The sequence below is a fragment of the Mauremys reevesii genome, unplaced genomic scaffold (assembly GCF_016161935.1).
Source record: "Mauremys reevesii isolate NIE-2019 unplaced genomic scaffold, ASM1616193v1 Contig8, whole genome shotgun sequence".
Taxonomy (NCBI): domain Eukaryota; kingdom Metazoa; phylum Chordata; order Testudines; family Geoemydidae; genus Mauremys; species Mauremys reevesii.
Genome location: NW_024100895.1, coordinates 854,667 through 882,473, shown reverse-complemented (window position 1 = coordinate 882,473; position 27,807 = coordinate 854,667). Strand labels below are relative to the sequence as shown.

The window sequence follows — 27,807 nt, the reverse complement described above, 5'->3', positions numbered from 1 at the left end:
CTGTAATGTCTATACTTTGTTTTATGCTCTGTCTCTGGGAAGTGTCCCAGACAAGCTGATGTTAGCCCGGCATAGCTGGCTTGATGGCCCATTAAAGGGCCATCGGCTACACAATTGACCCATGGAGAGAAGGCAGACACGCCTTGTGACTCAGCAAGGTATGCAGGGACTGGCCCATGTGACTCCAGGCTCCATTTTGCTGTAATTTTCCACAGTGAAGACAAAGAGATTCTTACACCTGGAAAAGTCTATATAAGGCTAATGCCTCGTCTCCATCTGGTCTTCAATCCTGCTTCTGACCTCTGGAAGGACTTTGTTACAAACTGAAGCTCTGCACGAAGGACTGTTGACCCATCCCAGCGGGGGATGTTCCAGAGACTCAATTTGAACCTGCAGTTTACTCCAGCACTGCTGCAAGCCTGAACTAAGAACTTTGCCATCACTGTATGTAATGGATTCCATTTAACCAATTCTACCTCTCATCTCTACCTTTTTCCCTTTGTAAATAAACCTTTAGATTTTAGGTTCTAAAGGATTGGCAACAGCGTGATTTGTGGGTAAGATCTGATGTGTATATTGACCTGGGTCTGGGGCTTGGTCTTTTGGGATCGAGAGAACCTTTTTCTTTTATTGGGGTGTTGGTTTTCATAACCATTCATCCCCAGGACGAGTGCACTGGTGGTGATGCTGGGAGACTGGAGTGTCTAAGGAAATTGCTTGTGTGACTTGTGGTTAGCCAGTGGGGTGAGACCAAAGTCCCTTTTGTCTGGCTGGTTTGGTTTGCCTTAGAGGTGGAAAAACCCCAGCCTGGGGCTGTGACTGCCCTGTTTAAGCAATTGGTCCTGATTTGGCACTCTCAGTTGGGTCCCGCCAGAATCGCTCCGTCACAGTGGCGTAGTCGTGCTTGGATCCACAGAACCAGGTCAATTAAGCTTTGGGTCAGAACCCCACGCTATCCAAATTTTAACTTTGGGATTGAGAGTTTGGTCGGTTAAAGATCAGTGACCATGAGACAGAAAGCATCAGGAAAAGCAAGGAAACTGCAAGCCTTGAGAGACAGCCTGCAGTTTGATTATGAGCAAGAACTGGCAGAAATTCGAATGGAAGAGAAGCAAGTCTTGGCCCAGCTGGAGAAAGAGGCGGCCGAGAGAAAGAGAGAGGCGGCTGAGAGAGAGAAAGAGGCTGCTAAGAGAAAGAAAAAGGCTGCTGAGAGAAAGAAAGAGCTGCTGGCTGCTGAGGAGGAGACTCACAAGATGCAACAAGAAACTGCTAGACTCCAGCTCCAAGTCAAAAAAGCAAGGGAAGAACGGCAGAGACTGTATCCTCTTGAAAGTCCAGTTTATAACTGTGTTGGTATGTTGTATAACTCTGAGCAGTTGTCTGGGGGTAACCAAATGTACCCCAACAGTGCCACCTTTTATGTCAATGCTGTTACTGTGTGTTCAGTAGGGGGTGGCCCCATAAATGGTGGCAGTGCTATGTATGAGAGTGTAAAAGTCAATGGGAAAAGCTGTTTAGGGCAAACTATGGCTTCTAACATCACTCTTGTTAAAGCAGATCTGGTCAAAGAGGAAGATTATTTACCAAATCAGAGTGTGAATGTTGTGATCCTCTGTGAGTTTACTGTCCGTGTGCCTTTAGCCAGAATCCGCCTTGAGTGGAATGGGGCTCAGCATGAAGTGATAGCTGGCGTCAGGAAGTTATTGCCTAAAGATCTTTTAATTGGGGAAAATGTTAAAGCTTTGTTCAATCCAGGTAGCCAGTCACAGGAGAGGAATGATCTTAAACCTGTGTCTATTGTGGGCAATGATTTGCCTGAGGTGGGTTGCTCCAAATGTTTGTCTGTGCCAAGAAGCAGTGTGTCTGGGAATGAAGTTTCTGAATGTCTGTCTAATGTCTCAGAAGTGAATCTGGAGTTAAATCAAGAGCAGAAAGATCTCATTGGGGAGGAAAATGTTTCTCAGGTTAAATCCCTAACTGAGGAAGGAAAGGGTAAATTTGTAATGGGTAATGGATTGGTGACTAGTGCAGCTTGTAGAAGTAAACCTGAAATGGGTAACTGTGATTTGCTAAAAGTAGCTCAGTATAGTGAAAAGAGCAGCAGCTTATCTGTTGGGAGTGGCAATGTGCCTGGTAGGGAAAGTTTGGAGGAGCCTAGGCAGCCTTGTGAGCTGATGGCTTTGTCTAATCAGCAGTTTGGGAAGGGAGGGATAGTGGAAGATGAGTGTCCCTATCCCTTACCTGTTTCCTGTGTGGAGAAATGTGACAGTGGAGGGAATGTGCCTGTCTCTGTCAGGGGTATTGACTTGCCTATGAAGGAAGCTATCTCGGTCTCCAAGCAGTTGTCTGTGAACAGCCATGTGTGCTGGGACAAGGGAAGTGTAATCCCAAGCTGGGTGCCTGGTGAAGGAGAATGTGTCTCCGTCTCTTCTGTGTCTGTGAAGCAGACAGAAGGTGCCTTCCAGCCTGTGATGGTTGGGGGTGATTCAGTTGTCTCGGAGTTGGTTGTAAATACAGCTAAAGCCCAGGAAGGGAATGGTCCTGAGTTTGTGTCTGCTGGGGAGAATGGCCCTGTGACTAGGTTGCATCCAGTTAGTGTCATAGCAAAATCCCAGAGACCAGACAATTCTGGTGCTTGCAGTTTGCCAGTTGCTAATGTGTGGTTGGAAAAGGGTGCAGCAACTCTGTCTGATCAGGGTGATACCCTAGCCAGGGCACAAGGAGAGCGTGAAGATGATTTAAGTGTGTTACCTACGGACAGTTTGACAACTTGTAGCAAGAAGGAAAAGATTCCTGAACTTGTTCATGGCCAAGGGAAGGAGACTGCTTCTCACCTGTTATCTAGAAAGTCTGTAGGTGTGCCTGAAAGGGGATTGTGTAGAAATCCGCCTGCTGGGCCTAAGGTGATTCTGAATGTAAGTGAGACCCAGAAAGCATCTGTGGTTGCTCAGGGAAGTGTTCCTTTAGAGCAAGCCCTAGGTGAAGAGGGGAAGGGCAGAATTTCTGAGAGGGGTGAATTGCTGCTTAGAGAAGCTCCTGGGGAAAGGAATCCTCATGGTAGCCTGTGCAAGCAGTTTACTGCAACTGAAGGGTGTAAAAGTGATTTAATCAAGAAAGTTTCAGTTCCTAACAGCCAGAAATTTTCTGTTGTGAATGGATCCACTGACTTTCCTTTTGAGAGATCCAGTGTGGGCAGCTTTGAAAAGGTCTCAGGTGAAGTAGAAGCTGTTAAGGAAGTTGAGCAGCCCTATAACCACGAGGCTTTGTGTGGCCAGCTTGTTGGGGAGACAATGGTGTTGGGGCAGGAATGTCTCCAGGCTGATTCTGGGAGTGAGCAGTCTGTGCTTCAGGATCTGAGGACAGATTCAGTTACTGGTGTTTCAAAGCAGAACTGTTTTATGGCTGAATGCTTGAGGAGGCAGGGGAGAGCAAGCCAGCTCTCACCCTCAGACCCTTTGAATTGGTGTGGTATCTCTGTAAGACCAAGTCCAGCCTTGGAATCCATAGCAGATAAAGAGTTAAAAGCTAGTGTCTGTGTTAATGCGAATTACTTGGCGGGCAGGGGGAAGAAAGACTTGCTAATGGCTGTTAGTACAGAGGGCCCACCCCATCAGCCAGTGAATTCTGTTAAGCAAGAGAAATCAGGGTCTCATCCTGCCGGACAAGGAGGAAAGAGAGAACTGATTTTTGCAAAAGGAAGCCACAGGTTAACCCTAAAATGCCCAAACTCCAATGGTATTGAGCCAAGTGTGGGGCATGACAAACATAATTGCAAATGGACACTTGCAATGAATTTATTGTTATTGCTAATGCTAATTTTTGTAACTAATGTGTTGCTATTGCCAAGAACTGTAACAATGTACAATGTGCCTAATCTTTTGGAAAGTCCCTTAAACATGTTGAAAGGAATACATGAAAACACACTTTATGTTAAAGGGCCTTGCTATACGGATGTTTCACAGTTAATGCCTGTAAACAGTGTTGGAACTTTTCACAGGGGAAAATACATTCCAGACCTGGTGGGCTGTATGAAAGGGGAAACTGAGACACACTACCATATTGCTTTCATGGCTAAATGCCAAGAGTCCTGTACTATGAACAACATCAATATCTACATTGGTTTAATGTTAATTGGGTTCAAAACATTGGCCAAAGCTGGTATGGATAAAGTAGCTGTTTTCTTTAGCTCTTGGCAAGATCACATGAAACATACAGGAACCATGCTGCAAAAGCTAACCAAGTTATACCTTGAGTTTGTAAAGAGATTCATTCATGTTATTGAACATGACTTTGATAAACCATTTCGGTTATACACTGGTACGGCCTCTAGCCCAACACTAGCTGTAGTGAGACAGACCCAAGGAAAGGGGGCTCTTGGGATGCAGTCAGCGATGTTTTGTCATCCCTTCCTGCATCAATTTTGCGTTGGGGGTGTAACGTTATTGATATAAATGGGGACCATATAGAACATGGGTTGCAACCAAGGTCCTGTAGTGGCACCAAATCCTAAGTAAAGGGGGTCATATAAGGTGTCTAAGACCAGGTTCTGGGTTGCTGGTTATGATTATGCTGTCTGTATGTCTGTATATCATTTTGTAGTTGAAGTTATAAGTATTGGCTCTGTAATGTCTATATTTTGTTTTATGCTCTGTCTCTGGGAAGTGTCCCAGACAAGCTGATGTTAGCCCGGCATAGCTGGCTTGATGGCCCATTAAAGGGCCATCGGCTACACAATTGACCCATGGAGAGAAGGCAGACACGCCTTGTGACTCAGCAAAGTATGCAGGGACTGGCCCATGTGACTCCAGGCTCCATTTTGCTGTAATTTTCCACAGTGAAGACAAAGAGATTCTTACACCTGGAAAAGTCTATATAAGGCTAATGCCTCGTCTCCATCTGGTCTTCAATCCTGCTTCTGACCTCTGGAAGGACTTTGTTACAAACTGAAGCTCTGCACGAAGGACTGTTGACCCATCCCAGCGGGGGATGTTCCAGAGACTCAATTTGAACCTGCAGTTTACTCCAGCACTGCTGCAAGCCTGAACTAAGAACTTTGCCATCACTGTATGTAATGGATTCCATTTAACCAATTCTACCTCTCATCTCTACCTTTTTCCCTTTGTAAATAAACCTTTAGATTTTAGGTTCTAAAGGATTGGCAACAGCGTGATTTGTGGGTAAGATCTGATGTGTATATTGACCTGGGTCTGGGGCTTGGTCTTTTGGGATCGAGAGAACCTTTTTCTTTTATTGGGGTGTTGGTTTTCATAACCATTCATCCCCAGGACGAGTGCACTGGTGGTGATGCTGGGAGACTGGAGTGTCTAAGGAAATTGCTTGTGTGACTTGTGGTTAGCCAGTGGGGTGAGACCAAAGTCCCTTTTGTCTGGCTGGTTTGGTTTGCCTTAGAGGTGGAAAAACCCCAGCCTTGGGCTGTGACTGCCCTGTTTAAGCAATTGGTCCTGATTTGGCACTCTCAGTTGGGTCCCGCCAGAACCGCTCCGTCACAAGGGCGCAAGGTGGAAGTTTCGCCTAGGGCGCGAAACATCCTTGCACCGGCCCTGCTGCTTATAATCGGTGTCTTGGTAGTACTGTCCCCATCAGCAGCCTGGGGAAAGCTCCATGGGGCAGGAGTAACTTCCTGGGTTTGATCTGTGAATTAGTGACCTCTCTCCATTTCCCCCGTTTCCCTGTTACTGAGGTCTCCTGCTGTACTGTGCCTAACCACACTTCTCCCAGCCACCCACAACAACCCTCCTGGTTCACTCCCTGGCTCCTGCCCAGCAATTACTTCCCTGTCCCTCAGCTCCTCCATTACCCCAACTCCCTTCAGCATTTGCACCGCTTCTGAGGGGGCCAGGAAATCCGGTTCTCTATTGTAGTTGAAATGAATTATTACTCAAAGTTCTGGATTAATGTGCCTAGTAAGGAATCTACTTATCAAAACATTGCCTGAATCTTTTTTGTTGTCTGTATTGTTACAATATACTTGCAGACAGGTATTTTGAAATGCATTTAAAAAAAATTAATTGAAACTGGTGTGATTATATTGCATTATTTTGACAAATAAAATATGCAGAATTTTAAAATATTGTGTGCAGAATTTTTAATTTTTTGGCACAGAATTTCCCCCAGCAGTAATTTCCTTGCTAGGTCTCTGTGCTGCCTGCCTAAGCCCGGCTGCCAGGGGATTTGCTGGCTGCAGACCCAGCAAACAACCCGCCCTGATTAGCCACTAGAAGGAGCCCGCAGCTGCTTTATCATGTGCCAGTGAGTCAGGCCCTTTCCGAGAAATCACCTGGGGGAGGAGAAACCTTCCCTGGCTGGGCTCCGGGGGGTGCTGCTGCCTCGCCGTAACCCAGCCTGGGCATCCATCCGGCCGGGCGGGGAGCTGGTGTCTGATGCAGCTGGGACAGAGAAATCCCGTGCGCGTTAAACGCTGCCTGTGTGACCCAGCCTGGGCCTCCTCTCCTGCCTGCCCAGGGGCAGCGCTGGGGTGGGAGACCCAGAACCGGCACGAGCTGGGCATGGGGCATCCGGGGGCAAAGACACAGGCTGAGCTGGGGGCGGGGTCAGGTCATGCTGGTGCTCGGGATAAAGACTCAGAAACCAAATAAAATGCCCCCATTTTTGTAAGTCTCATGACTTTTTAGCCAATCTCATGATTGGTGGGGACGGGGGTGTAATTCATGATGTTTTAACATGTGGGGCTGGTTATCGTGCGTACGCCTCACGGAAGAGGTGACTTCTCAAGTGGGGCCTGACGGAGAACGTTGGCAGACTGGCTTGGGAAGTGCTGTGACGAAGTGGGGGGGGTTTCTTGGTTTTTCTGTGTTTCCCAGTGGGTTGCATGCAGAGGAGTGGGACTCAGTGTCCCCGGGTGTTACTGGTTTAACCAGGGGAGGGGAGAGGGAGTTTGTTGGGACACAGGGAACTTGGGACCCCGGCCAAGGGCCTGGAGTATGGAGACCCCAGCGACCGGTGACCTGGTGACCCGGAGACCCAGCTCAGGAGTCACAGCCGGTTCTGGCCAGTGGGGGACAATGGGCTGCGGGGAGAGGACCCCGGTGACCTGACCAGCCGGTTCCAGCCAGAGGGGCCAGAGGGGGGGCTGAGAGCAGAGGGGGCCCAGGCCTGCCTGTTTATGACCCTGTTTCCCTGGAGAGAAGCCAATGGACAGAGGGGGCTTGGGGCCGGGGGTATCGGAGGCCCAGCTGGGGAGCAGGGGGGCTCGGGGCTGGAGGGGGGGAGCAGGCAGAGCCCACCTGGCTGCAGGGGGACTGGGATGTGCTGGGCTGAGGGAGGCCAGGCCTGAGGCCCGGAGAGTTTCCTGTGCTGGGTTCAACTCTCAATAAACCCTCCTGTGTTACACTGGCTGAGAGTCGCTCTGGGCTAGAGAACAGGGTGAGGGGGGGGATTGTCCCCTTCGGGTGGTGGAGGCCTGGGGGGCCCAGAGCGAGGGGACTCCCTGAGGGGCCCACGGCAGAGACAGACGTGCTGAGGCTCAGGGAGGTGCGGCTCCAGGAGGTGGAGGGGCCTGACCCCGAGAGAGAGTGGCCCCCCGAGAAGGGCTGTCGCACTGAAAGGGCCCCCCCCCACGGACCGCACGGGGCCACGAGTGGGCACCATCTGTGAGTCTGTGACAAATGCTGGCCCAGAGGCCCCTGGCTCTGCCCCGGCCGGCACCAGTCACTAGTGCAGACGGGATCCTGGGCTAAGTGGACCTGGGGGTCTGATCCAGTGCAGCATCCCTGTGTGCCTCGATAATAATCCCCTTTGCTGCTGCCCTGCCCCGTGTGTGTCCCTGGGGGGATGCCGTGACCACCCCCACAACTCCTCACCCGCTCCAGGAAACAGCTTCGGTTCCATTCTCCTCCCGGTTAGAAAACGAGAGGGATCCCGGGGGCTTTGGGGTGCACAGTGACCCCGAGCTGGTGTAGGACCTGCACAAACACAACGCCGGGCACCCCCCGAGCCTGGCTGGGACTAGAGACTGTTCTACCAACACTGCGCCCCTCTGCACCCCAAATCCGCCCCTCCCGCGCCCCCCTCGGTCAGCGCTCGCCGCCACCAGCCAGCTCAGCCAGGGCCGCCGCTCACAGCCTGGCCTGAAGTGTCTTTCGGTGCCTCGGTACAGGGCCGCCCAGAGGGGGGGGCAAAGGGGGCAATTTGCCCCGGGCCCCGGGCTCCGCAGGGGCCCCCAAGAGAAGAGCGGAGGCTCCCGCCTCTGCCCCTCTCCTGGAGCCTCAGCGCATCAAGCGCCGAGTCTCCAGCGGGGCCCCTGAGCCCTGCCCCGATCCGAGCCGCGTGGTGAGGGGGCGGGGCTGGGAGCTCTGGGCTGAGCGCTGCGCCGGCGTGGAGCTCACAGCCCCGCCCCTCACCACGCGGCTCTGAGCGGACAGCTCAGCCCTCGCCGGACGCGCTCGGGTAAGGGGGCTGGAGGCTGGGGCGGGGAGCGGACCGCGCCGCCGCCGCCGCCACGGAAGCGCAACCCAGCCCAGCCCGGTCTTCGGCGGGGCCTTCTGTTCCGGGACCCGCGCCGAAGTGCCCGAAGGCCCGCGGCGGGACCCGCCACCGAATTACCGCCGAAGACCGGGCTGCGCTTCGGTGGCGGGTCCCGCTTCGGCGGTAATTCGGCGGCTGGGGGTCCTTCCGCCGCGGGTCTTCGGGGCACTTCGGCGGCGGGTCCCGGAACGGAAGGGCCCCCCGCCGCCGAAGACCCCGGGCCCCCGGAATCCTCTGGGCGGCCCTGCCTCGGTACAAAAGGAGGCTCCCCCCCCAGAAACCCCCACTGCATGGAGAACTGGGGTGAGGGACCTGCTCCCAGCCCCTGCCCAGGCCAGAGCAGCCCCAGCTATGGGGCGTACAAAGGTGACCCGGGGCTGGGGAACAGACCTGGGCCCGTCTATCCCAGTCCGGGGGTTGGCAGGTGGCGGGAGGGGTGATAAGCAGCTGGGGGGGGGGGGAGGGATCGCTCAGTGGTTTGAGCATCGGCCGGCTAACCCCAGGCTCCCTGGGAGGGCAGGACGGGGGGAGCTGGGGTACAAATCTCTAACGTGGGTGTAAATCAGGATAACTCGTCATGGCTCCGCGCTGATCTACGCCCTCCAGGCCCCGTGTATCCCCCCAATGAGTCCCACACGCCGCCTGCGCTCGGAGAGGTTTATTGGGTGTAACAGAGGGGCCGGCCCGGAACTCATTCGTCGTAGAACTTGGGGATCTCGTCCCCCAGGAACACCTGCTCCACGGCGCCCGACTTGGTGATGGTGACGAGATAAATAACCCCCCCGCTGGAGCCGTCCCGGCTCATCGCCAGGGCAATGGCTGGGGAGAGAGAGGAGGGGTTAGTGAATCGGTGCCACCAGAGGGGACAGGCCCCTGCCCCATTCCCTGCCCCCCTGAGCGAGCCGGTCCCTGCCCTGGGGCCGGATTGGGGCCACCGCGCCCTGGACCTGCCTAACCCCGCCCGGGGGCAGTTACCGTTCTTGGTGAACTGGCGACACTCCTCTGGACTCATCCCGGGCTTATAGGCTGCATCCACATAGCCGTAAATGTAGCTGCTGCCGGAGCCGCCGATGGCGAAGGGGTGTCGGGTGAGCATCCCCCCCAGGGTCCCATACACCTGTGGGAGAGAACACAGGCCAGGTGAGTGTCCCGGCCCAGCGTGGGTGGGGGGTAGGGGGGGCCGTGGCACCGCGGACAGGGGGTGACTAACGCCGACATGCAAAGCACTGACTGCAGTAACGACCGGCCATTCCCTCGGCCCCCTGCCGGGTCTCAGGGTGGGCGTCTCTCCTCGCTGCCCTGCATGGCACGGACACAGCCAGGCCTTGGGAGCCTACCCAGCCCGCGGCCACCTGAGCACCGACAGGGCAGGAGGTTCTGGGTTCAGATCCCCCCGCGGTGCTGGCCTGGCTCCTGGCGGCTGGTGACCCGCCCAGCGATGGCCAAGGGAGGGAACGAGGGCACGTTAACGGGGCGTTTTTACCAAGCCTGGCCGGGCCGAGGAGCCACGGGGCCCTGCGGGAAAGTGACCGGGACGTACCCGGGGGGGGGGGGGCTCCTTGCCCGGCTGGCGGGTGAGATGCGGCGCTCAGCCCCACTGGGGGCGGTTAATGCTTCGCCCCCTTTCTGTCTGCCCGAGGGGGGTCAGGCCTCTTTGCACTCTGGAGGTAGCTTGTCCTAGAGCATTAACCGGTTTGGATGGGACGCTGCAGGGAGACGGGGATGGGCCAAGGGGAGGGGAGAGGGTCACAGCACAGACACTGCAGCCAGGCCCTGTGGGGGGCCAGGCCGGTGGATACCGTAGGGGGCAGAGGGACCCCCCCCCCGCTGCCAGCCCCCCCCCCCCAGCCTCACCTGCCCCCCTTTCTTCCGGTCCCACCCCGCCACCATGAGATGCGCCGACAGCTCCTCCTTGTACTTGTAGCTGACGCCTTTCACCAGGCTGGCGGCTGCCAGGACCAGCGGGGCCTCGTCCATGTCCAGGCTGGGGAGAGGAAGGGGGGGTGTGTGTCAGTGAGAACAGGAGGAGCCCCCCCCCCGACAAGGGGCCCTGCAAGCTCCAGCCCCCACTCCTGCACCCCCAGGGGACCCCGCCCGGCCTCCCCGCCCTACCTGTGCAGCTCCAGCTGGTAATGCACCATGTCCGCGATGGCCTGGGCGTCGGCGGCGGAGCCGGAGAGAGCGCAGTAAATCCGCTCGTGCAGCGGGGCCAGCTTATCGAAGACCCGGTTCACCACGGCCTCCCTGGGGTGGGGGGAGAATCCGGATCCCAGCGTGAAATCCAGAGCGGCGAGCGCAGAGCCGGAGTCAGACCCAGCGCCCAGACTCAGAATCCAGGACCTGCCCCGTTCCCAGCCCCTGTGGTGGGGTGGGACACGCGCCCACCCCTGCTGTAGTGTAAGGCAAGGAAAGGGTTAACGGCCTGCAGACCCCAATCCTGCTCCCCCTGCCCAGCAGAGAGGCTGCACCCGGGATCTGGGCAGGGCCAGGCCTGGCTGTGGGTCACTTCGCAGGAGAACCGGGGCTGGAACCCGGGGTGTGTGTGGACACTCTGGGAGGCTGCTCCCGGCGGCTGCAGAGAGCCTGGCAGTGGGGGGCTTCGCAGGAGAACCGGGGCTGGAACCCAGGGTGTGTGTAGACGCTCTGGGAGGCTGCTCCCGGCGGCTGCAGAGAGCCTGGCTGTGGGTCGCTTCGCAGGAGAACCGGGGCTGGAACCTGGGGTGTGTGTGGACGCTCTGGGAGGCTGCTCCCGGCGGCTGCAGAGAGCCTGGCAGTGGGGGGCTCTGCAGGGAGACGGGAGGGGGGCTCTCGTGCGGCTGGAGAGCTCGGCTGGGCCCCGCGGGAAGCAGAGGGGCTGAGGACAGGAGCCAGGTGGACGGGGGTGGGGCTGGGACGTGCACAGAGTTAAGGCAGAGTCTCCCCGACTCCAGACTGAGTGATCACATGCTCCAGTGGGAACCGGGACCCCCGGAGAGCAGCGACCGGGCAGCCAGGGAATGGGGAGAGGCTCCGACAGCCCCTCCAACGGCGCACGGCCCATCCAGTGTCCCTACGCAGGGGAGCGAGAGAGATTCCCTCTATTCACCAGGGACCGGAACAGGCGTCCCACCGAGAAGCGATGAGGACGATCCGTGCCTGATCCGGGGCGAGCCGGCCCCACTGCAGAGCCCGGCCCCAGCGCAGGCCAAACCCCAAACACCGGCTGTGACCCCGGCCGGGAGGGGGTGCCAGACACCTGAGGAACAGCCCTGCGCCCGGGATACAGAGCAGTGATAATTCCCCCCGACGCCCGTCGCACGGGGGCCTGTCCCCCGGCTGAGGCCCGGCACTTACCCCGCAGACACCCGGGAGTCGGAGCCCACCACGACCCCGCCGTCAAACTCCACCGCCATGATGGTCGTCTGGGGAAAGGGGGGAGACGGGTTCAGTGCAGGGACCCGCTGAGCCAGGGGAGACTGAGGGTCACCCCACGCCCTGCAGGGAGCCGGCACAGGGCACCCCCAAACCAGAGAAGACTGGCCATGTTTGCGTCCTGTAGGCTCCACACTGACCCCTCCGACTCAATTGGGCGACAGGCAGGAATCTCGGCCCATGAACCCCACAGCACAACCCCCAGTGGGGCTGGAGGGGCTGCTGGCAGAGAGCGTAACTGGCCCACACACTGTGATGCTACTGGGGGGAAAGGGGAGCCAGGACTCCTGGGTTCTCCCCGGCTCTGGGAGGGGAGTGGGGGCTGGTGGGTCAGAGCAAGGAGCCTGGGGGCCAGGACTCCTGGGTTCTCTCCCCAGCTGTGGGGGCTGGTGGGTTAGAGCAGGATGGGGCTGGGAGCCAGGACTCCTGGGTTCTGTTCCCGGCTCTGGGATGGGAGTCAGGGCTGGTGGGTCAGAGCAGGGGGGCTGGGAGCCAGGACTCCTGGGTTCCCTCCCAGCTCTGGAAGGGAAGGGGAGGGGAGGGGGGGCTGGTGAGTTAGAGCAGGGGGAGCTGGGAGCCAGAAATCCTGGGTTCTGTTCCCAGCTCTGGGAGGGGAGTGAAACTTGTTCCCTAGAAGCGAAAGCCCCTTATCTCTGACCCAGCCGGTCCCGTCCAGGCCACGGCTCAGTGGGATCAGAGGGGGGTGGCTCTGGGATCTGATCACACCTGGCAAAGGGCTTGTTGCGACGTGTGACAAAGGCCTGGCAGCTGGGTACAGAGTCCTGGGGCTGGCAGCGCCGGGGGGGGGGGGGGGTTGGCTCCTGCACCTGGTGCCCGGAATGGGCAGGTGCTAAGGGCAGCGGCTGCGTTACTGGTACGGTGTGTTTACACCAGGGAGCGCCCAGCTAGGGCGCTAGGTTCGGGGTGATTGGGGGGGGCACACGGCTCCTCCCAGCCAGAGCCCCCCATTCCCAGGCCGCTGGTCTGACCCAGGCCACCTGCGCCACTGGGGAGCAACACGGAAATAGTCATTTGGGGGGGGGGGAGACTATGACTGTGTGGGCCAATGGTTAGGGCCCCCACCTGGGTCCTGTCCCCCATTCGCTATTCAGAGGGCAACAGCTGCCAAGGAGAGAGGGAGTGAGCCCCCCACCCCAGAGCAGCCTGTAGCCCAGGGGTCAGGCCAGGGGTTCTCAAACTGGGGGTTGGGACCCCTCAGGGGGTCACAAGGTTATTACATGGGGGGGGTCACGATCTGTCAGCCTCCACCCCAAACCCTGCTTTGCCTCCGGCATTTCTAATGGTGTTAAATATCAAAATGTGTGTTTTTAATTGATAGGGGGGGGTTGTGTTAAGAGGTTTGTGGTGTGAAAGGGGTCACCCATCACTGGGTTAGAGCTCTCCACGGGGGAGACCCCCTGTTCAAACCCCTTCTCCCCCCCCAGGCAGAGGGGGAACGGAACCGGTTTCCCCCATGTCTCTGGTGTGTGCACGAACTGCTGGGCTGGAAGCTATGGGGGGGGGGGGGCACCCCATGCCCCTGCTCTGGCTGGATTTGGAAAGGGACCCGATCCAATAAGCAGCCTGGGTGCAGGCCCACTGGCTCGGGCCCCACAGGTCACGTAGGCAGCTGAACGCTGCCCTGCCGGGTTCGCGGGTAGGCGGGAGCCAGGTGTCCGGGGGGGGGGAGGGCGCAGGCCCAGAGGCAGGAACTCCCGCGCCGAGGGGATGTTACCCTGAGGAACGCGGCACCCAGAGAGTTTAGCGCCGACAGGGCGAGGCGGGAGATCGGTGGATCGCAGAGGAGTTGGGCCGGAGGGGGCCAGCTCGGGGGTTACGCAGCCAAGTACTTTGGTGGCTCCCCGGGGAGTCTCTCTCGCTCCCTGGTAGATTTTCTAGCCCTTTAATCCTTCTCGTGGCTCTTCTCTGTCCCCTCCCCAATTTATCCCCAGCCGGCGGGCCCCAGACCCGGACCCAGGCTCCCAGCCGTGGTCGCACCGGGGCCAAATCCCGCTGGAAAATCCCCTCGCTGCCCAGCTCGAGATTCCCCCCGATCTGTCCCACTGGCCCCTCTGTCCACAGCGCGGCCCTGGGAGCTGCTGGTCAGCTCCTTAGCCACCACCATGGCCCCATGGCTCAAACACCTTCTCTGACCTGCCTCCCTGTGTGAGGGTATTTCACAGGGGGAACTGAAACACAGCCAGGGACGGAACCCAGGAGTCCTGGCTCCCGGCCCCCCCCCACTCTAACCCACCAGCCCCCGCTCCCCTCCCAGAACTGGGGAGAGAACCCAGGAGTCCTGGCTCCCAGCCCCCCCCACTCTAACCCACCAGCCCCCGCTCCCCTCCCAGAACTGGGGAGAGAACCCAGGAGTCCTGGCTCCCGGCCCCATTGAAAGAACAAGTAAGTTTCTCACCCTCCTGGCGTGAGAATATGTGGCGAGTGCGAGCGGGAGCCGGGGGCCCGGAGGACACACGGACCCTCTGTCCATTAGTGTTTAACAAATCTCAGCAGCTGTGAACGTTTCGGGCTGGCAGTTCTGTAGGTTGGGGTGGGGGCATTGGGGGGTTTCAAGGAGGCACGTATGGGGGTGCAGCAGGGACATATGGGGGTGCAGCAGTGAGACATGCGGGGTGGCAGGGGCACAGGGGAGCCCGGCCTCCGGGGTTCTATGCCTGATCTCGGGGGCGGGAGGAGGGTCTGCAGTAGGGGCATGTGGGGTGCAAGGAGGGGCAGTGGGACACTGGCGGGAGGGTCCTGTAGGGGGAGCAGCAGGGAGGGGGCAATGGGGGGCAGCAGCGGGAGACGGGGCCGGCAGGCACGGGGCGGAGGGGTGTGGGAGGGGGCACATGGGGGCAGTGGGGGAGATGGGGCCGGCAGAGACGGGACAGCGGGGAGGGGTGGTGGAAGGGGCACATGGGGGCAGCAGGGGACATGGGGTTAGTAGCAGAGACGGACAGCACAGCGGGGATGGAGGGGCACATGGGGGCAGCGCGGGGAGATGGGGCCGGCAGAGACGGGACAGCGGGGATGGAGCAGGCGGCAGGTGGGGGCACATGGGGGCAGCGGGGACATGGGGTTAGTAGCAGAGACGGACAGCGGGGATGGAGGGGGCACATGGGGGCAGCGGGGATGGGGCCGGCAGAGACGGGACAGCGAGGTGCGGGGTTGGAGCAGGCGGCAGGAGGGGGCACATGGGGGCAGCGGGGGAGATGGGGCCGGCAGAGACGGGACAGCGGGGGATGGAGCGGGCGGCAGGAGGGCACATGGGGGCAGCGGGGAGATGGGGCCGGCAGAGACGGGACAGCGGGGGTGGGGATGGAGCGGGCGGCAGGTGGGGGCACATGGGGGCAGCGGGGAGATGGGGCCGGCAGAGACGGGACAGCGGGGAGGGGGCTGGGGGCACATGGGGGCAGCGGGGGGAGATGGGGCCGGCAGACACGGGACAGCGGGTGGGGGGATGGAGCGGGCGGCAGGTGGGGGCACATGGGGGCAGCAGGCGGATCCCAGCCGACCCCCGAGCCCCTTTCATGGTGTAAACGGGAAAAGTTCGCGCCGCCCGAAAGCGAAAGCGGCTCGGAGCCGGGCCGGGGGGGCTGGGAGGAGGCTGAAGCCGCCCGGATCCCGCAGCCCCGGGGCCCGAGCCGGGCAATGCCCCGGGGGGGCGGATCCGAGCCGGGCAGCCCCTAGGGCAATTCATGGGGCGCCCCCACTTTAACCCCCCCCCCGAGATCTCCCCGCAGCGGATCCCTCCCCCGGCCCCACTTACCCCCGTGCGTACATCCCCGTCAGCCCAGCCGGGCCCCCCCCAGCCCCCCAGCGTGCAGCGACCCCGGGAGCGAAGCACCAGCGCCCCGGACAGCGCCGGGACCAGCCGCGCCTCCCCCGCCCCGCCCTCCCTGCAGCGCCGCCCAGCGCCGCCAGGGGGCGTCCGGCACCCAGCGCCTCGGGGAACCTGTCCCGCCGCGCTCTGCCTGGCAACAGGTGATGCCCGGGCCTGGGGGGCGGAGCTGGGAGCCCCCCCGCCCCGCGTCCCAAACCGCTTCCCCATCCATCATCTGCGGGGCCCTGACACCGGGTGAGGGGCGGGTGGGGCCCTGCCTGCCCCGGGCCATACAGGAACCACCTGGGCGGCTGCACTGTGCAGGGGGGCTGGGCCAGGGGCCTGGCAGCTGTGGGGACCCCTATAGCCCTGCGCCCCCCAGCATCTCACTGACTACAGCACGGGGGTCCTGGGCGGGGTGCAGAGTGAGCTCCCCCCATAGCAGTGGGGCTGGCTGGGCTGGGCTCTGAGCTGGCCCCACCTGTGCCATGGGGCTGGCTGGGCTGGGCTCTGAGCTGGCCCCACCTGTGCCATGGGGCTGGCTGGGCTCGGCTCTGGGCCCCGGGACCTGGCCCCTGGGGTCTCAGCGCCACTCAGGGTCCGTCCACACGGGAATAAAAGCCCCTGGCGCAGGCAGCCGGGTCCGCTGAGTCGGGCTGGGGCTCGGGGTGCCGGCTGCACGCCGCAGTGTGGACGATCCGGCTCCCCTGGAGGCCAGGGCCTGACGTCTCAGGAAGGGCCCCAGAGCCGGGCTCCAGCCCCGGCCCGAAATCCACACGCGATTTCTTGTCCCGCCAGCCTGAATCAGCCGGCCTGGCCCTGAGACCTGGGGGGGGGGGGGGAATGGGCCTTTGGCGCCGTGTGGACGTCCCCTCGGTCACTGAGCCCTGCCCAGGCCGCCCCCCGCCCCTGCAGACAGGCCCAGGCAGGCGTGACACCCACCGGTGTCCGACCAGCCTCCGGAAAGGTCCCTGGGGCCAGGTTGCACCGCCCGGCGTGGGGAGCCGAGCCCAGCCTCTCCCACGGGGCGGGAGCCACTTCGGCCTGGGGGGGGGGGGTCGAAGCGGGACAGTCCAGCGAATCCCAGGACCCCTGGGGGCTCTGCACTAGCCGGGGGCTGGAGAGACCTGGGTGCAGCTCGGCCCCCAGCTGTAACCTGGGCCAGTAGCCCCGTGGGGGGGGGGCAGCAGGGGTGGGACAATAATTCCACAACTGCCTGTGAGGTGCCCAGAGGCCACGGTGACGGGCGCGATGTGAGTCCCACAGCTACACAGACCTGCCTAGATCCCATGGCCATGGTCTGACCCCTCGCTGCACCGGGCTGGCTGGGAGCAGAAATCCCCCTGGACCCCCCCCCCCCCCGCTGCAGGTGCAGGGAGGGGGATCTGCGCCATGGGGGGATTTATTTTTTCATGCAACAGCAATTCACACCCAGCCTCTGCCCCAGGGTCACGGCCTGACCCCGACGTGGGAATTCCCTGCCCCCCCCAGTCAGCTGGGGAGCTGACCCCCGCCCAGGAGGGGTCTCTGAGAAGGGGGGGCGCAGAGCCCCCAGCCCGCCTGTAATTGTGCGGAGCCAGGGGGCGTCACTTGCTATGGGGGAGGGCAGCTCCCCCCATTATTCATAGGCCACCAGGCTCCATTATCCCCAGCTCAGCCGGTTCCGCGCCCATCCCATGTAACGCGCTATGGCCCCCCCGGGGCGGGCTCTGCGCTAATCCGGTTTCACTTTCACTTTCGGGAAGCCGCCTCCTTTCCCAGAAGCGGATCGGAGCAGCCGGGGACTTCCCAGGGCGGGCGGAGAACCCGGTGCCGGACCCGCCTCTCTCCGCCTCCGCCCCCCAGTTCGCGGCCCCTCGCCCGAGCCGGGGAGTTGCGGGCGGCGCGTTTCCACGGGGCGGCTGCGGAGCGGGGCCAGGAATTGCCCCCGGCGCCTGGGATCCGCTAGCCCCGGAGAAGCCGCATCCAGACCCCGGCCCCCACCGAGGAAAGCGGGAGACCCGAAGCGGAGTGGAACTGGATCGGCAGGACAGGTTCTGCGGTCACTCCGGCACGGCTCTGAGCGCAGTGACCCGAGCGGCCGCCAGAGGTCGCCCCCGGCGGGGACCGGCCGCTGCCGGGCCTAGGGGATTTAGACACTCGCTGCAGAGCGCGGCAGGGACCGGCCGCAGCCGGGCCTAGGGGATTTAGACACTCGCTGCTGAGCGCGGCGGGGCCCGGCCCGGGCATGAAGCCGGCCATGGCCTGGCTGTCCTTGCCCCTGGCGGTGCTGCTGGATTTCCTCACCCTGCGCCTGGCCCTGCTGCTCTGCCCCCTGCTGCAGGCCTGGGACCCCCTGGCGCTGGCCTGGGGGGTGGCGCTGGCGCGGGGGGCACTGCTGAGCCTGAGCGCCCAGGCTGCCCGCGGCAGGGGGCAGGGGCTGCCCGGGGGGCTGCGGGAGGCGCTGCTGCCCCTGGCCGCCCTGCTCAGCCTGCTGCTGCCCGGCTACGTGACCCTGCAGGCGCTGGCCCAGCCCCGGGCGCCCCCCTCGGAGCTGCTGCACGGCTGGGGGCGAGGGGACGTCTTCGGCCTGACCTACGGCGCGGCGGGGCTGGCGGCCGCGCTCTGGCACCAGCTGTTCCCCGCCGGCAGGGGGGAGCCGGGGCCCTCGGCCTCGCTGGGCCGGCTGCTGGCCTGCGTGAGGCCCGACCTGCTGCGCTTCGTGGCCATCGCGGGGTTCCTGGTGCTCTCCTCGCTCGGTGAGTCGGGGGACGGGGGCTGCGGGCGCGAGGGGGAGAGGCCCCGTGTCCGGTCCCTGCCTCCCTGAGCCAGCCGGTCCCTGCCCAGGGGCCAGATCGCACAGAAACCAGCTGGGTGTTTCTGGGCAGAGACTGTCTCTTCCTGTCTGTGCAGCGCCCGGCGCGACGGGGCCCTGACCCTGAGTCCGGTGTGCATGACTGGGCCCTCCGACGGGGTGTGTGTGCGGGGGGTGGGGGTCACAGGGTCCTGGGCCCAGTGTGAGTAGGGTCTGCACACTCACAGAACGAAGGCTGCACAAATGTAGGAAACGACCCTGAATGGGTGAGAGGTGGCCTCGCTGGACTCTAACCACTAGATTCCACTCCCCTGCCAGAGCTGGGAAGAGAACCCTGGAGTCCTGGCTCCCAGCCCCGCCCCCCCCCAACTGACCAGCCCTTACTCCCCTCCTGGAGAACCCAGGAGTCCTGACCCCATGTGCTGTTGGGTTGCAGGGGAGATGGCAATCCCCTACTACACGGGGCGCATGACCGACTGGATCGTGAGCGAGGACGACCCCTCGGCCTTCGTCCGGGCCATCTGGGCCATGTCCCTCATCACCGTCGGCAGGTAGGGCTGGGGGAGCTGGGGTCACGGGGGTGGGGCAACGTGTATGGAGCATGGGGAGAAGAGGGGTCATGGGGGTGGAGGGAGCTGGGGTCATGTGTCCGGGATCTGTATAACAAGATCCCTGCAGGAATTCAGGGGCATGTCTGGGGATCGTGGCTGTGTTGGGGACAGGGAACTGGGAGGTAGGTCTGGGGCGATTCTGACTGGATTTGGAGGGCTGGGTGTTGGGGCAGGTCTGGGGATGGTTGCTGAGTTTTGGGGCTTGGTGTTGGGGGCAGGTCTGGGGATGGTTGCTGAGTTTGGGGATGGGTCTGGGGATGGTTGCTGGGTTTGGGGCTGGGTGTTTGTGGGGGTGGGGAGTTGGGGCAGGTCTAGGGGATGGTGGCTGAGTTTGGGGAGCAGAGAACTGGGGGCAGGTCTGGGGATGGTGGCTGGGTTTGGGGAGGAGGGAGTCGGGGCAGGTCTGGGGTTGGTGGCTGGGTTTGGGGGCAGGGAGTCGGGGCTGGTCTGGGGATGGTTGCTGGGTTTGGGGGCTGGGTGTTTGTGGGGGTGGGGAGTTGGGGAAGGTCTAGGGGTTGGTGGCTGGGTTTGGGGGCAGGGAGTCAGGGGCAGGTTTGGGGATGGTTGCTGAGTTTGGGGGATGGGTCTGGGGGATGGTTGCTGGGTTTGGGGGCTGGATGTTTGTGGGGGTGGGGAGTTGGGGGGCAGGTCTGGGGGGATGGTGCCTGGGTTTGGGGGAGCAGGGAGGTGGGGGCTGGTCTGGGGGGATGGTGGCTGGGTTTGGGGGGATGGGAGTTGGGGGGCAGGTCTGGGGGGATGGTGGCTGGGTTTGGGGAGCAGGGAGTCGGGGGGCAGGCAGTAGCCCCAGCACTGACCACTGCCCCCCACCCCCACAGCGCAGTGACAGAGTTTGTGTCCGACTGTCTCTATAACGGCACCATGAACCGGATTCACATGCGAATCCAGAGCCGGGTCTTCAGCTCCGTCCTGCGCCAGGAGATCGGCTTCTTCCACGCCAACCGCACTGGTATGGGACCCCTCCACCCCACAGACTGTCCCGCCACTGTGTCACGGAGTGAGGGGGAGTCCGGGCCCTGCACCCCCCACTTCCTGTGATTCCCGGGGGCTCTCAGCCAGCCAGGAACACAGAAGGGTTATTAGCTGACAGGACACGGTCCCAGCAGGGCTTGTAGGTACAGCCAGGACCCCTCAGTCAAGTCCTTGGGGAGGGGGCGGTTCAGGGAGCTTAGACTCCAGCTTGGGGTTCCCTGCGTTGCACCCCCAGCCCAAGACTGAAAAACAAAAACCTCCTCCAGCCGCTCTCTGCCCCCTCCCCTCTGCTCCTCATCCCTTTGTCCAGTCTCCAGGCAGAAGGTGTCACTTCTCCCCACCCCCTCCTGGCTCAGGTTACAGCTCAGGGAGCTTCCTTCCCATCCCCAGTGTAACTCCCCTGCAACCTTCCCGGGTCAAATCCGCCCTGCTCTGTCACACCCTGCCCCACACCGACCCCACAGACACCCCCCCAGACTCCCCCCCTCCCATCCTGCACCAGGAGATCGGCTTCCAGGCCAACCGCACTGGCACAGGACACCCCCGACCCCACAGACCCCCATCCCAGGGCTCCCCACCCTGAGCCCCTGCCCCACACCGACCCCACAGACACCCCAGATCCCCCTCCCATCCTGCACCAGGAGATGGGCTTCCATGCCAACCGCACTGGTACAGGACACCCCGACCCCACAGACCCCCAACCCAGGGCTCCCCACCCTGAGCTCCCTCCCCACACCGACCCCACAGACAGCCCCAGATCCTCCCGTCCTGCACCAGGAGATCGGCTTCCATGCCAACCGCACTGGTACAGGACACCCCCGACCCCACAGACCCCAACCCAGGGCTCCCCACCCTGAGCCCCTCCCCACACCGACCCCACAGACACACCCCCAGATCCCCTCCCATCCTGCACCAGGAGATCGGCTTCCATGCCAACCGCACTGGTACGGGACCCCCGACCCCACAGACCCCAACCCAGGGCTCCCCACCCTGAGCCCCCTCCCACACTGACCCCACAGATACCCCCCGGGCTCCACCCCCGGCCCCAACCCCCAGCCAGGCCCTGCCCCCATGGCACAAGCTCCCACCATCCGCTCTAGGGCTCCCCACCCCCCCCCCCCAACAGGCCCTACCGGAGCAGGGCTGGCTGGCTGGGTACGCTGTGAATGAAGGAAGGATGGAGGGATGGATACGCTGTGAATGAAGGAAGGATGGAGGGATGGATACGCTGTGAAGGAGGGAGGGATGGATACGCTGTGAAGGAGGGAGGGATGGAGGGAGTAGGAACAAGGCTGACGTGTGGCTGGACGGGTCCCTGTGGAATCGCTCCAGGATCCGTCCCCCCCACTGACCCTGCCCCGCTGCCCCCGCCCAGGGGACGTCACGTCGCGGGTGACGGCCGACACGGACGCCATGAGCGAGGCGCTGAGCGAGAAGCTGAACTTGCTGATGTGGTACCTGATGCGGGGAGTCTTCCTCTATGCCCTGATGGTGCAGGTGTCGCTGCGCCTGGCGCTCCTCACCGCCGTGGGGCTGCCCCTCATCCTGCTGGTGCCCAAGCTCTCCGGGAAATTCCACCAGGTACCGCCCCTCCGCCCCACAGCCTGGCCCAGCCCCCCAACCTTCCCCAGCCCCGCCTGCCAGCCTGTCCCCAGCCCCGCCCTGCTCAGCCCCTGCCCCAACCTGCCCCCAGCCCCCACCCTGCTCAGCCCCTGCCCCCACCCTGCCCCCAGCCCCCACCCTGCTCAGCCCCTGCCTGCCAGCCTGTCCCCAGCCCCCACCCTGCTCAGCCCCTGCCCCCAACCTGCCCCCAGTGCCCCACCCCACAACCTGCCCCCAGCTCCCTGCCCCGCTCAGCCCCCTGCCCGCACCCCACGCTGCCCCTCGTCCTGCTGGTGCCCAAGCTCTCCGGGAAATCCCACCAGGTACTGCCCCTCCCCACTCCATACTATCTCCCCCCCGTCCCCCACCCCTACCATCTGCCCCCGCTGCCCAGCGCCCCACGGCCCCTCCTTCCCACCCCCCACGGCAGCCTGTGGGTGCCCAGGATCCACACAAAATGGGCTAAAAACTGGCTAACTGATCGGTCTCCAAATGTAACTGTAAATGGGGAATCGACATTTGTGGGTGGGGGGTTTCTAGTGGGGCCCCCAGGGATCGGTGCTTGGCCCTGTGCTATTTAACATCTTATCCATGATCTGGAAGAAAACCTACAACCCTCACTGAGAAAAGAACAGGAGAACTCGGGGCACCTTAGAGACTAACACATTTATTTGGGCAGAAGCTTTCGTGGGCTAAAACCCACTTCATTGGATGCCTGGAGTGGAACATACAGTAGGAAGAGAGATAGACACAGAGGGCATGAAACAATGGGTGTTACCATACTAACTATAACGAGTGTAATCAATTAAGGTGGGCTGTTGTCAGCAGGAGAAAAAAAACTTTTGTAGTGATAATCAGGATGGCCCAGTTGACAAGAAGGTGTGAGTAACAGTAGGGGGGAAATTAGCAGGGGGAAATAGTTTTTACTTTGTGTAATGGCCCATCCACTCCCAGTCTTTATTCAAGCCTAATTTAATGGTGTCCAGTTTGCAAAATAATTCCAGTTCTGCAGTTTCTCGTTGGAGTCTGGTTTTTAAGTTTTTTTGTTGAATAATTGCGACTTTGAGGTCTGTTACTGAGTGACCAGGGAGGTTGAAGTGTCTCCTACTGGTTTCTGAATGTTATGATTCCTGATGTCAGATTTGTGTCCATTTATTCTTTTGCGTAGAGACTGTCCGGTTTGGCCAATGTACATGGCAGAGGGGCATTGCTGGCACATGATGACATATATCACATTGGTAGATGTGCAGGTGAACGAGCCCCTGATGGTGTGGCTGATGTGATTAGCTCCTATGATGGTGTCACTTGAATAGATATGTGGACAGAGCTGGCATCGGGCTTTGTTGCAAGGATAGGTTCCTGGGTTGGTGGTTTTGTTCGGCGGTGTCTAGTTGCTGGTATTTGCTTCAGGTTGGGGGGCTGTCTGTAAGCAAGGACTGGCCTGTCCCCCAAGGTCTGTGAGAGTGAGGGATCGTCCTTCAGGGTAGGTTGTAGATCCTTGATGATGCGCTGGAGAGGTTTTAGCTGGGGCTGGAGGTGACGGCTAGTGGGGTTCTGTTACTTTGCTTAAATAAATGTGTTAGTCTCTAAGGTGCCACACGTTCTCCTGTTCTTTTTGCGGATACAGACTGACACGGCTGCTACTCTGACACCAGCCCGCACTGAGAGAGTCTGCAAATGACACACAAACTGGGGAGGGGTGGAAAGGAAAGTGTCGGGTCAGTGACGCGGGGCAGGTCGCTGGGTAAGCCGGGTGCAGGCAAACGATCTGTGTTTTAATTCGGCTCCGTGTACATGTACGGCTGGGAGTGAGGAACGCCGGCCGGACTCACAGGCTGGGGGCTCTACCCTGGGGGCAGCGACTCGGAAACAGATCTGGGGCTGGGCAGGGGGATGGAGGCGGACAGGTGCCCAGAGCCCCCTGTTCTGACCCCCTGTTCCCCCCAGAGCCTGGCGCAGCGGGTGCAGGAGTCCCTGGCCAAGGCCAACGAGGTGGCGGTGGAGACCTTCCAGGCCATGGCCACGGTGCGCAGCTTCGCCAACGAGGAGGGGGCCGCCCGGCGCTACGGGCAGCGGCTGCAGGAGACCTACCGGCTCAACCAGCAGGAGGCAGCCGCCTACGCCGCCTCCATGTGGACCAACAGCGTAAGGGGGCGTCACGGGGGCACCATGGCAACGGGGGGGGGGGCGCCATGGCAACAAGAGTTGTAGGGCTGCCATGGCAATGGGGGTGCAGAGGCAGGGTGCAGCCGGGGGAAGGTGCTGGCAGACTGTACCAAGGGGGCAGGGGAGTGTGGTAACCCTGGGGGCAGGGGACATGATCCCTGGGGCAGGGGCAGGGCCTGGTATCCAATGGCCATGGCAGGGAGCAGGGGGGGGGTTGTGTGCTCAGGGTCAGACAGGGGGTATCTCTGGGGGATGGGGAGGTGGCAGAGGGGGCCAGGGAAGGGCAAAGGGGCCCCCCTGGGGGAGTCAGGCTGGGCCCCTTCTCCCCGTCAGGGTGGGGTCCCCCAGCCTTGACCAAAGCTCTGAGCCCCCATCGCTCCCCCATAGGGTGGGGACCCCCAGAGCTCCCGGGGTGGAGGGCAGGCCCCCATTAACGCTCTGTCCCCCCAGCTGTTGGGGCTGGCGCTGAAGGTGGGGATCCTGTACTACGGGGGGCGGCTGGTCACCGCCGGGGCCGTCAGCACCGGGGACCTGGTCACCTTCGTCCTCTACGAGATGCAGTTCACCACGGCCGTGGAGGTGAGTGTGGGGGTCCCCCGTTCCCAGGGGCTGCTGGCCACCTGCCTGGGGATGGGGATGGGGGCTATGGTGGGCCAGACCCAGCACCTGACCTTCCGTGCCCCCCAGGTGCTGCTTCCCGTCTGCCCCAGTGATGGGGGGTGAGTGGGGGGCTGTGGAGGGAGCTCACTCAGCCTGTCCCCCCCTGCCCCCCAGGTGCTGCTCTCCGTCTACCCCAGCGTGCAGAAGGCCGTGGGCTCCTCAGAGAAGATCTTTGAGTACATGGAGCGGACGCCCCGGATCAGCCCCCCCGGGACGCTGGCCCCCCCCTCCCTGCGCGGGCACCTCCAGGTGCAGGACGTCTGGTTCTCCTACCCCGGCCGGGACGACACCCCCGTGCTCAAGGTACCTGGTGGAGGGACCCAGCGCAGAGTCTGGGTCAGGGGTGGGAATTCGGGGGATCCAGAGCAGAACCAAGGATTCGGGGGGCAGTAGCTGGAGGGGTTATGGGGGGCTGCAGGGGAGGAGGATCAGGGGGTCAGACTGGGGGTGGTGGGGGCAGAGCCAAGGGGGAAGGGGAGGATGGGGGTATAGGGGAGGGGTGCCGGAGGTCCCCATGTCTAACCCCCCTCCCCTGCAGGGGGGGTCTCTGGAGCTGCGCCCCGGGGAGGTGACGGCGCTGGTGGGCCCGTCAGGCGCGGGGAAGACGGCGCTGGTGGCCCTGCTGGAGCGTTTCTACGAGCCCCAGCGCGGGCGCCTGCTGCTGGACGGGCGGGACCTGCGGGAGTACGAGCACCATTACCTGCACAGCAAGGTACCCCCCTGCCGCCCCCCCACTGCTCCTCCCATTGCTACCTGCACAGCAAGGTACCCCTGCCGCCCCACTGCTCCTCCCATTGCTACCTGCACAGCAAGGTACCCCTGCCACCCCGCTCCCCATCGCTACCTGCACAGCAAGGTACCCCTGCCACCCCACTGCTCCCCATCGCTACCTGCACAGCAAGGTACCCCTGCCGCCCCACTGCTCCCCATTGCTACCTGCACAGCAAGGTACCCCTGCCGCCCCACTGCTCCCTCCATCACTACCTGCACAGCAAGGTACCCCTGCCACCACCCCGCTCCTCCCATCGCTACCTGCACAGCAAGGTACCCCTGCCGCCCCACTGCTCTCTCCATCGCTACCTGCACAGCAAGGTACCCCTGCCGCCCCACTGCTCCCCCCATCCCTACCTGCCCAGCAAGGTACCCCCCTGCCACCCCCCCACTGCTCCCCCATCGCTACCTGCACAGCAAGGTACCCCTGCCGCCCCACTGCTCCCCATCGCTACCTGCACAGCAAGGTACCCCTGCCGCCCCCATTGCCCCCATCGCTACCTGCACAGCAAGGTACCCCTGCTGCCCCCATTGCTCCCCATGGCTACCTGCACAGCAAGGTACCCCTGCCACCCCACTGCTCCCCATCGCTACCTGCACAGCAAGGTACCCCTGCCGCCCCACTGCTCCCCATCGCTACCTGCACAGCAAGGTACCCCTGCTGCCCCACTGCTCCCCCATCGCTACCTGCACAGCAAGGTACCCCTGCCACCCCACTGCTCCCCATCGCTACCTGCACCGCAAGGTACCCCTGCCACCCCACTGCTCCCCATCGCTACCTGCACCGCAAGGTACCCCCTGTACCCGCCCACCCCCCTCAGGTGTCGCCACACCCCCTGGCATGTCAGTGTCTGGGGCATCGCCCCACCTCCCGCCCACACCCCACGTGGGGCAGGGATCCCAGACACTGGGGAGGGGAAGACCCCGGCAGCAGGATCCTCTCGGGGGGCCCTTGCTCCAGCCAACCCCACACTAGGTCCCCGGGGCCCCTCAGCCTCTGTCAGCCCCCCGTTAGGTGCGGTGAGTCTGTGCGTTCTCAGCCCCTCGCTCTCCTGGTCCCACTCGATCTCCCCTCGCCCCCAGGTGGCGCTGGTGAGCCAGAAGCCGGTGCTGTTCGCCCGCTCGCTGCACGAGAACATCGCCTACGGGCTGGGGGGGCGCAGCCGCCAGGAGGTGACGGGGGCTGCCCAGCGCGCCAACGCCCACGGCTTCATCGCCCAGCTCAGCCACGGCTACGACACAGGTACTGAGCCCTATACACCCCCTTGGGACCCCTATACCCCTCCCCAGCACCCCAGGGACTCCCCCACTCCCCTGGGAACCCTAGACCCCTCCCCTAGTATCTCCCTGTGACCCCAACCCCGGGACCCCAGCTGCCCCCTCCTCTTCCCCCCTGGCCACAGCACAGGCACCAGCCCATATCCCAGCCTGTGACCCCCCAGTAAACCCTCTAGCAACCCCAGAACCCTTCCCCACAGGCCACGTCACAGTAGCCAGCACCCAGCCCTGCCCCAGGGTGTGTGTTAGGGGGGATGGAGCGGGGGGTAGGGGGGCTACTCACACACAGGGCACTGACCTCAGCTCTCCCCCCACAGATGTTGGGGAGATGGGGGGGCAGATCTCGGGGGGGCAGAGGCAGGGGGTGGCCATCGCCCGAGCCCTGCTCCGAGACCCCCGAGTGCTGATCCTGGATGACGCCACCAGTGCCCTGGATACGGAGAGTCAGCTGCTGGTGAGTGATGGGGGGGTGGCAGGCTGGGAGTGAGGGGCAGTGGCAGAGCTGGGGGGCGCTCAGGGCTAGCAGTGGGTTGTGGGTCGGGAGTGAGGGGCATTGACAGAGACTCCATTGGCTGGGGCAGGGGTTGGGGGGAGCCGGTGAAGGGGGGTTCCCTACACAGCCCCCTGCATCAGGCTGTTCGTTACCCCGGGCGTCTGCCGTTGCAGGTGGAGAAGGAGATTTACGAGGGCGCCCGGGCCGGGCGCTCGGTGCTGCTCATCGCCCATCGCCTGAGCACCGTGGAGCGAGCCGACCGCATCCTGGTGCTGGAGGACGGGGAGATCCGGGAGCAGGGCACCCACCGGGAGCTGCTGGCGCGCCGGGGCAGCTACTGGCGCCTGGCGCAGAAACAGCTCAACGGAGACGAGGGGGGCGGTTCCAAGGATGGGCTGGGGGCTGGGGGGCCGTGAGGTTGGCACCGCGGGGATCCTCCGGGGAGGGGGGTTTCAGCTCCTCCTGCACGCGTGACCCCTCCCCAGGGTGGGGGGGTTCTCAGAGCTTCCCCCCCATATGCGGCTCCTTCGCCCTGGGGAGCTGGCACAGGACACAGGACCAGAGGGTGCACAGGGGGCTCCGTCTCTGGACAAACCCCCGCTCCGAGACCCATCGTGCTGCAGAGAGACCGGGGCCCCTCCCCAGCAGGGGGGCTGTGCTGGGGGAGCCGAGGGGGGCGAGCGAGGGGTGGGGCGGCTGGTGT

At 62.3% G+C, this 27,807-nt stretch overlaps 3 protein-coding genes across 3 annotated transcripts; 2 read left to right on the top strand and 1 right to left on the bottom strand.

Annotated features, from left to right (window-relative positions):
• Positions 1-9,148: 9,148 nt before the first annotated feature.
• On the bottom strand, positions 9,149-15,699 carry LOC120394818 (proteasome subunit beta type-9-like). Its single transcript, XM_039518966.1, has 6 exons — positions 15,686-15,699; positions 11,839-11,979; positions 10,618-10,749; positions 10,360-10,489; positions 9,481-9,622; positions 9,149-9,324 (listed from the first exon to the last, which is right to left on the bottom strand). The coding sequence occupies exons 1-6, from the start codon at positions 15,697-15,699 to the stop codon at positions 9,197-9,199; spliced, it is 687 nt and encodes a 228-aa protein (XP_039374900.1). The 3' UTR covers positions 9,149-9,196.
• Positions 15,700-17,473: 1,774 nt separating this feature from the next.
• LOC120394817 (antigen peptide transporter 1-like) lies at positions 17,474-18,545 on the top strand. Its single transcript, XM_039518965.1, has one exon. It carries the CDS (start codon positions 17,967-17,969, stop codon positions 18,543-18,545), a length of 579 nt encoding a protein of 192 aa, XP_039374899.1. The 5' UTR covers positions 17,474-17,966.
• A 429-nt stretch (positions 18,546-18,974) lies between these two features.
• On the top strand, positions 18,975-27,520 carry TAP1 (transporter 1, ATP binding cassette subfamily B member). The gene is made up of 10 exons (XM_039518964.1): positions 18,975-19,084; positions 19,981-20,111; positions 21,510-21,715; positions 23,684-23,881; positions 24,353-24,481; positions 24,677-24,865; positions 25,101-25,274; positions 26,417-26,576; positions 26,929-27,065; positions 27,278-27,520. Exons 1-10 carry the CDS (start codon positions 18,975-18,977, stop codon positions 27,518-27,520), a joined length of 1,677 nt encoding a protein of 558 aa, XP_039374898.1.
• Positions 27,521-27,807: the final 287 nt, after the last annotated feature.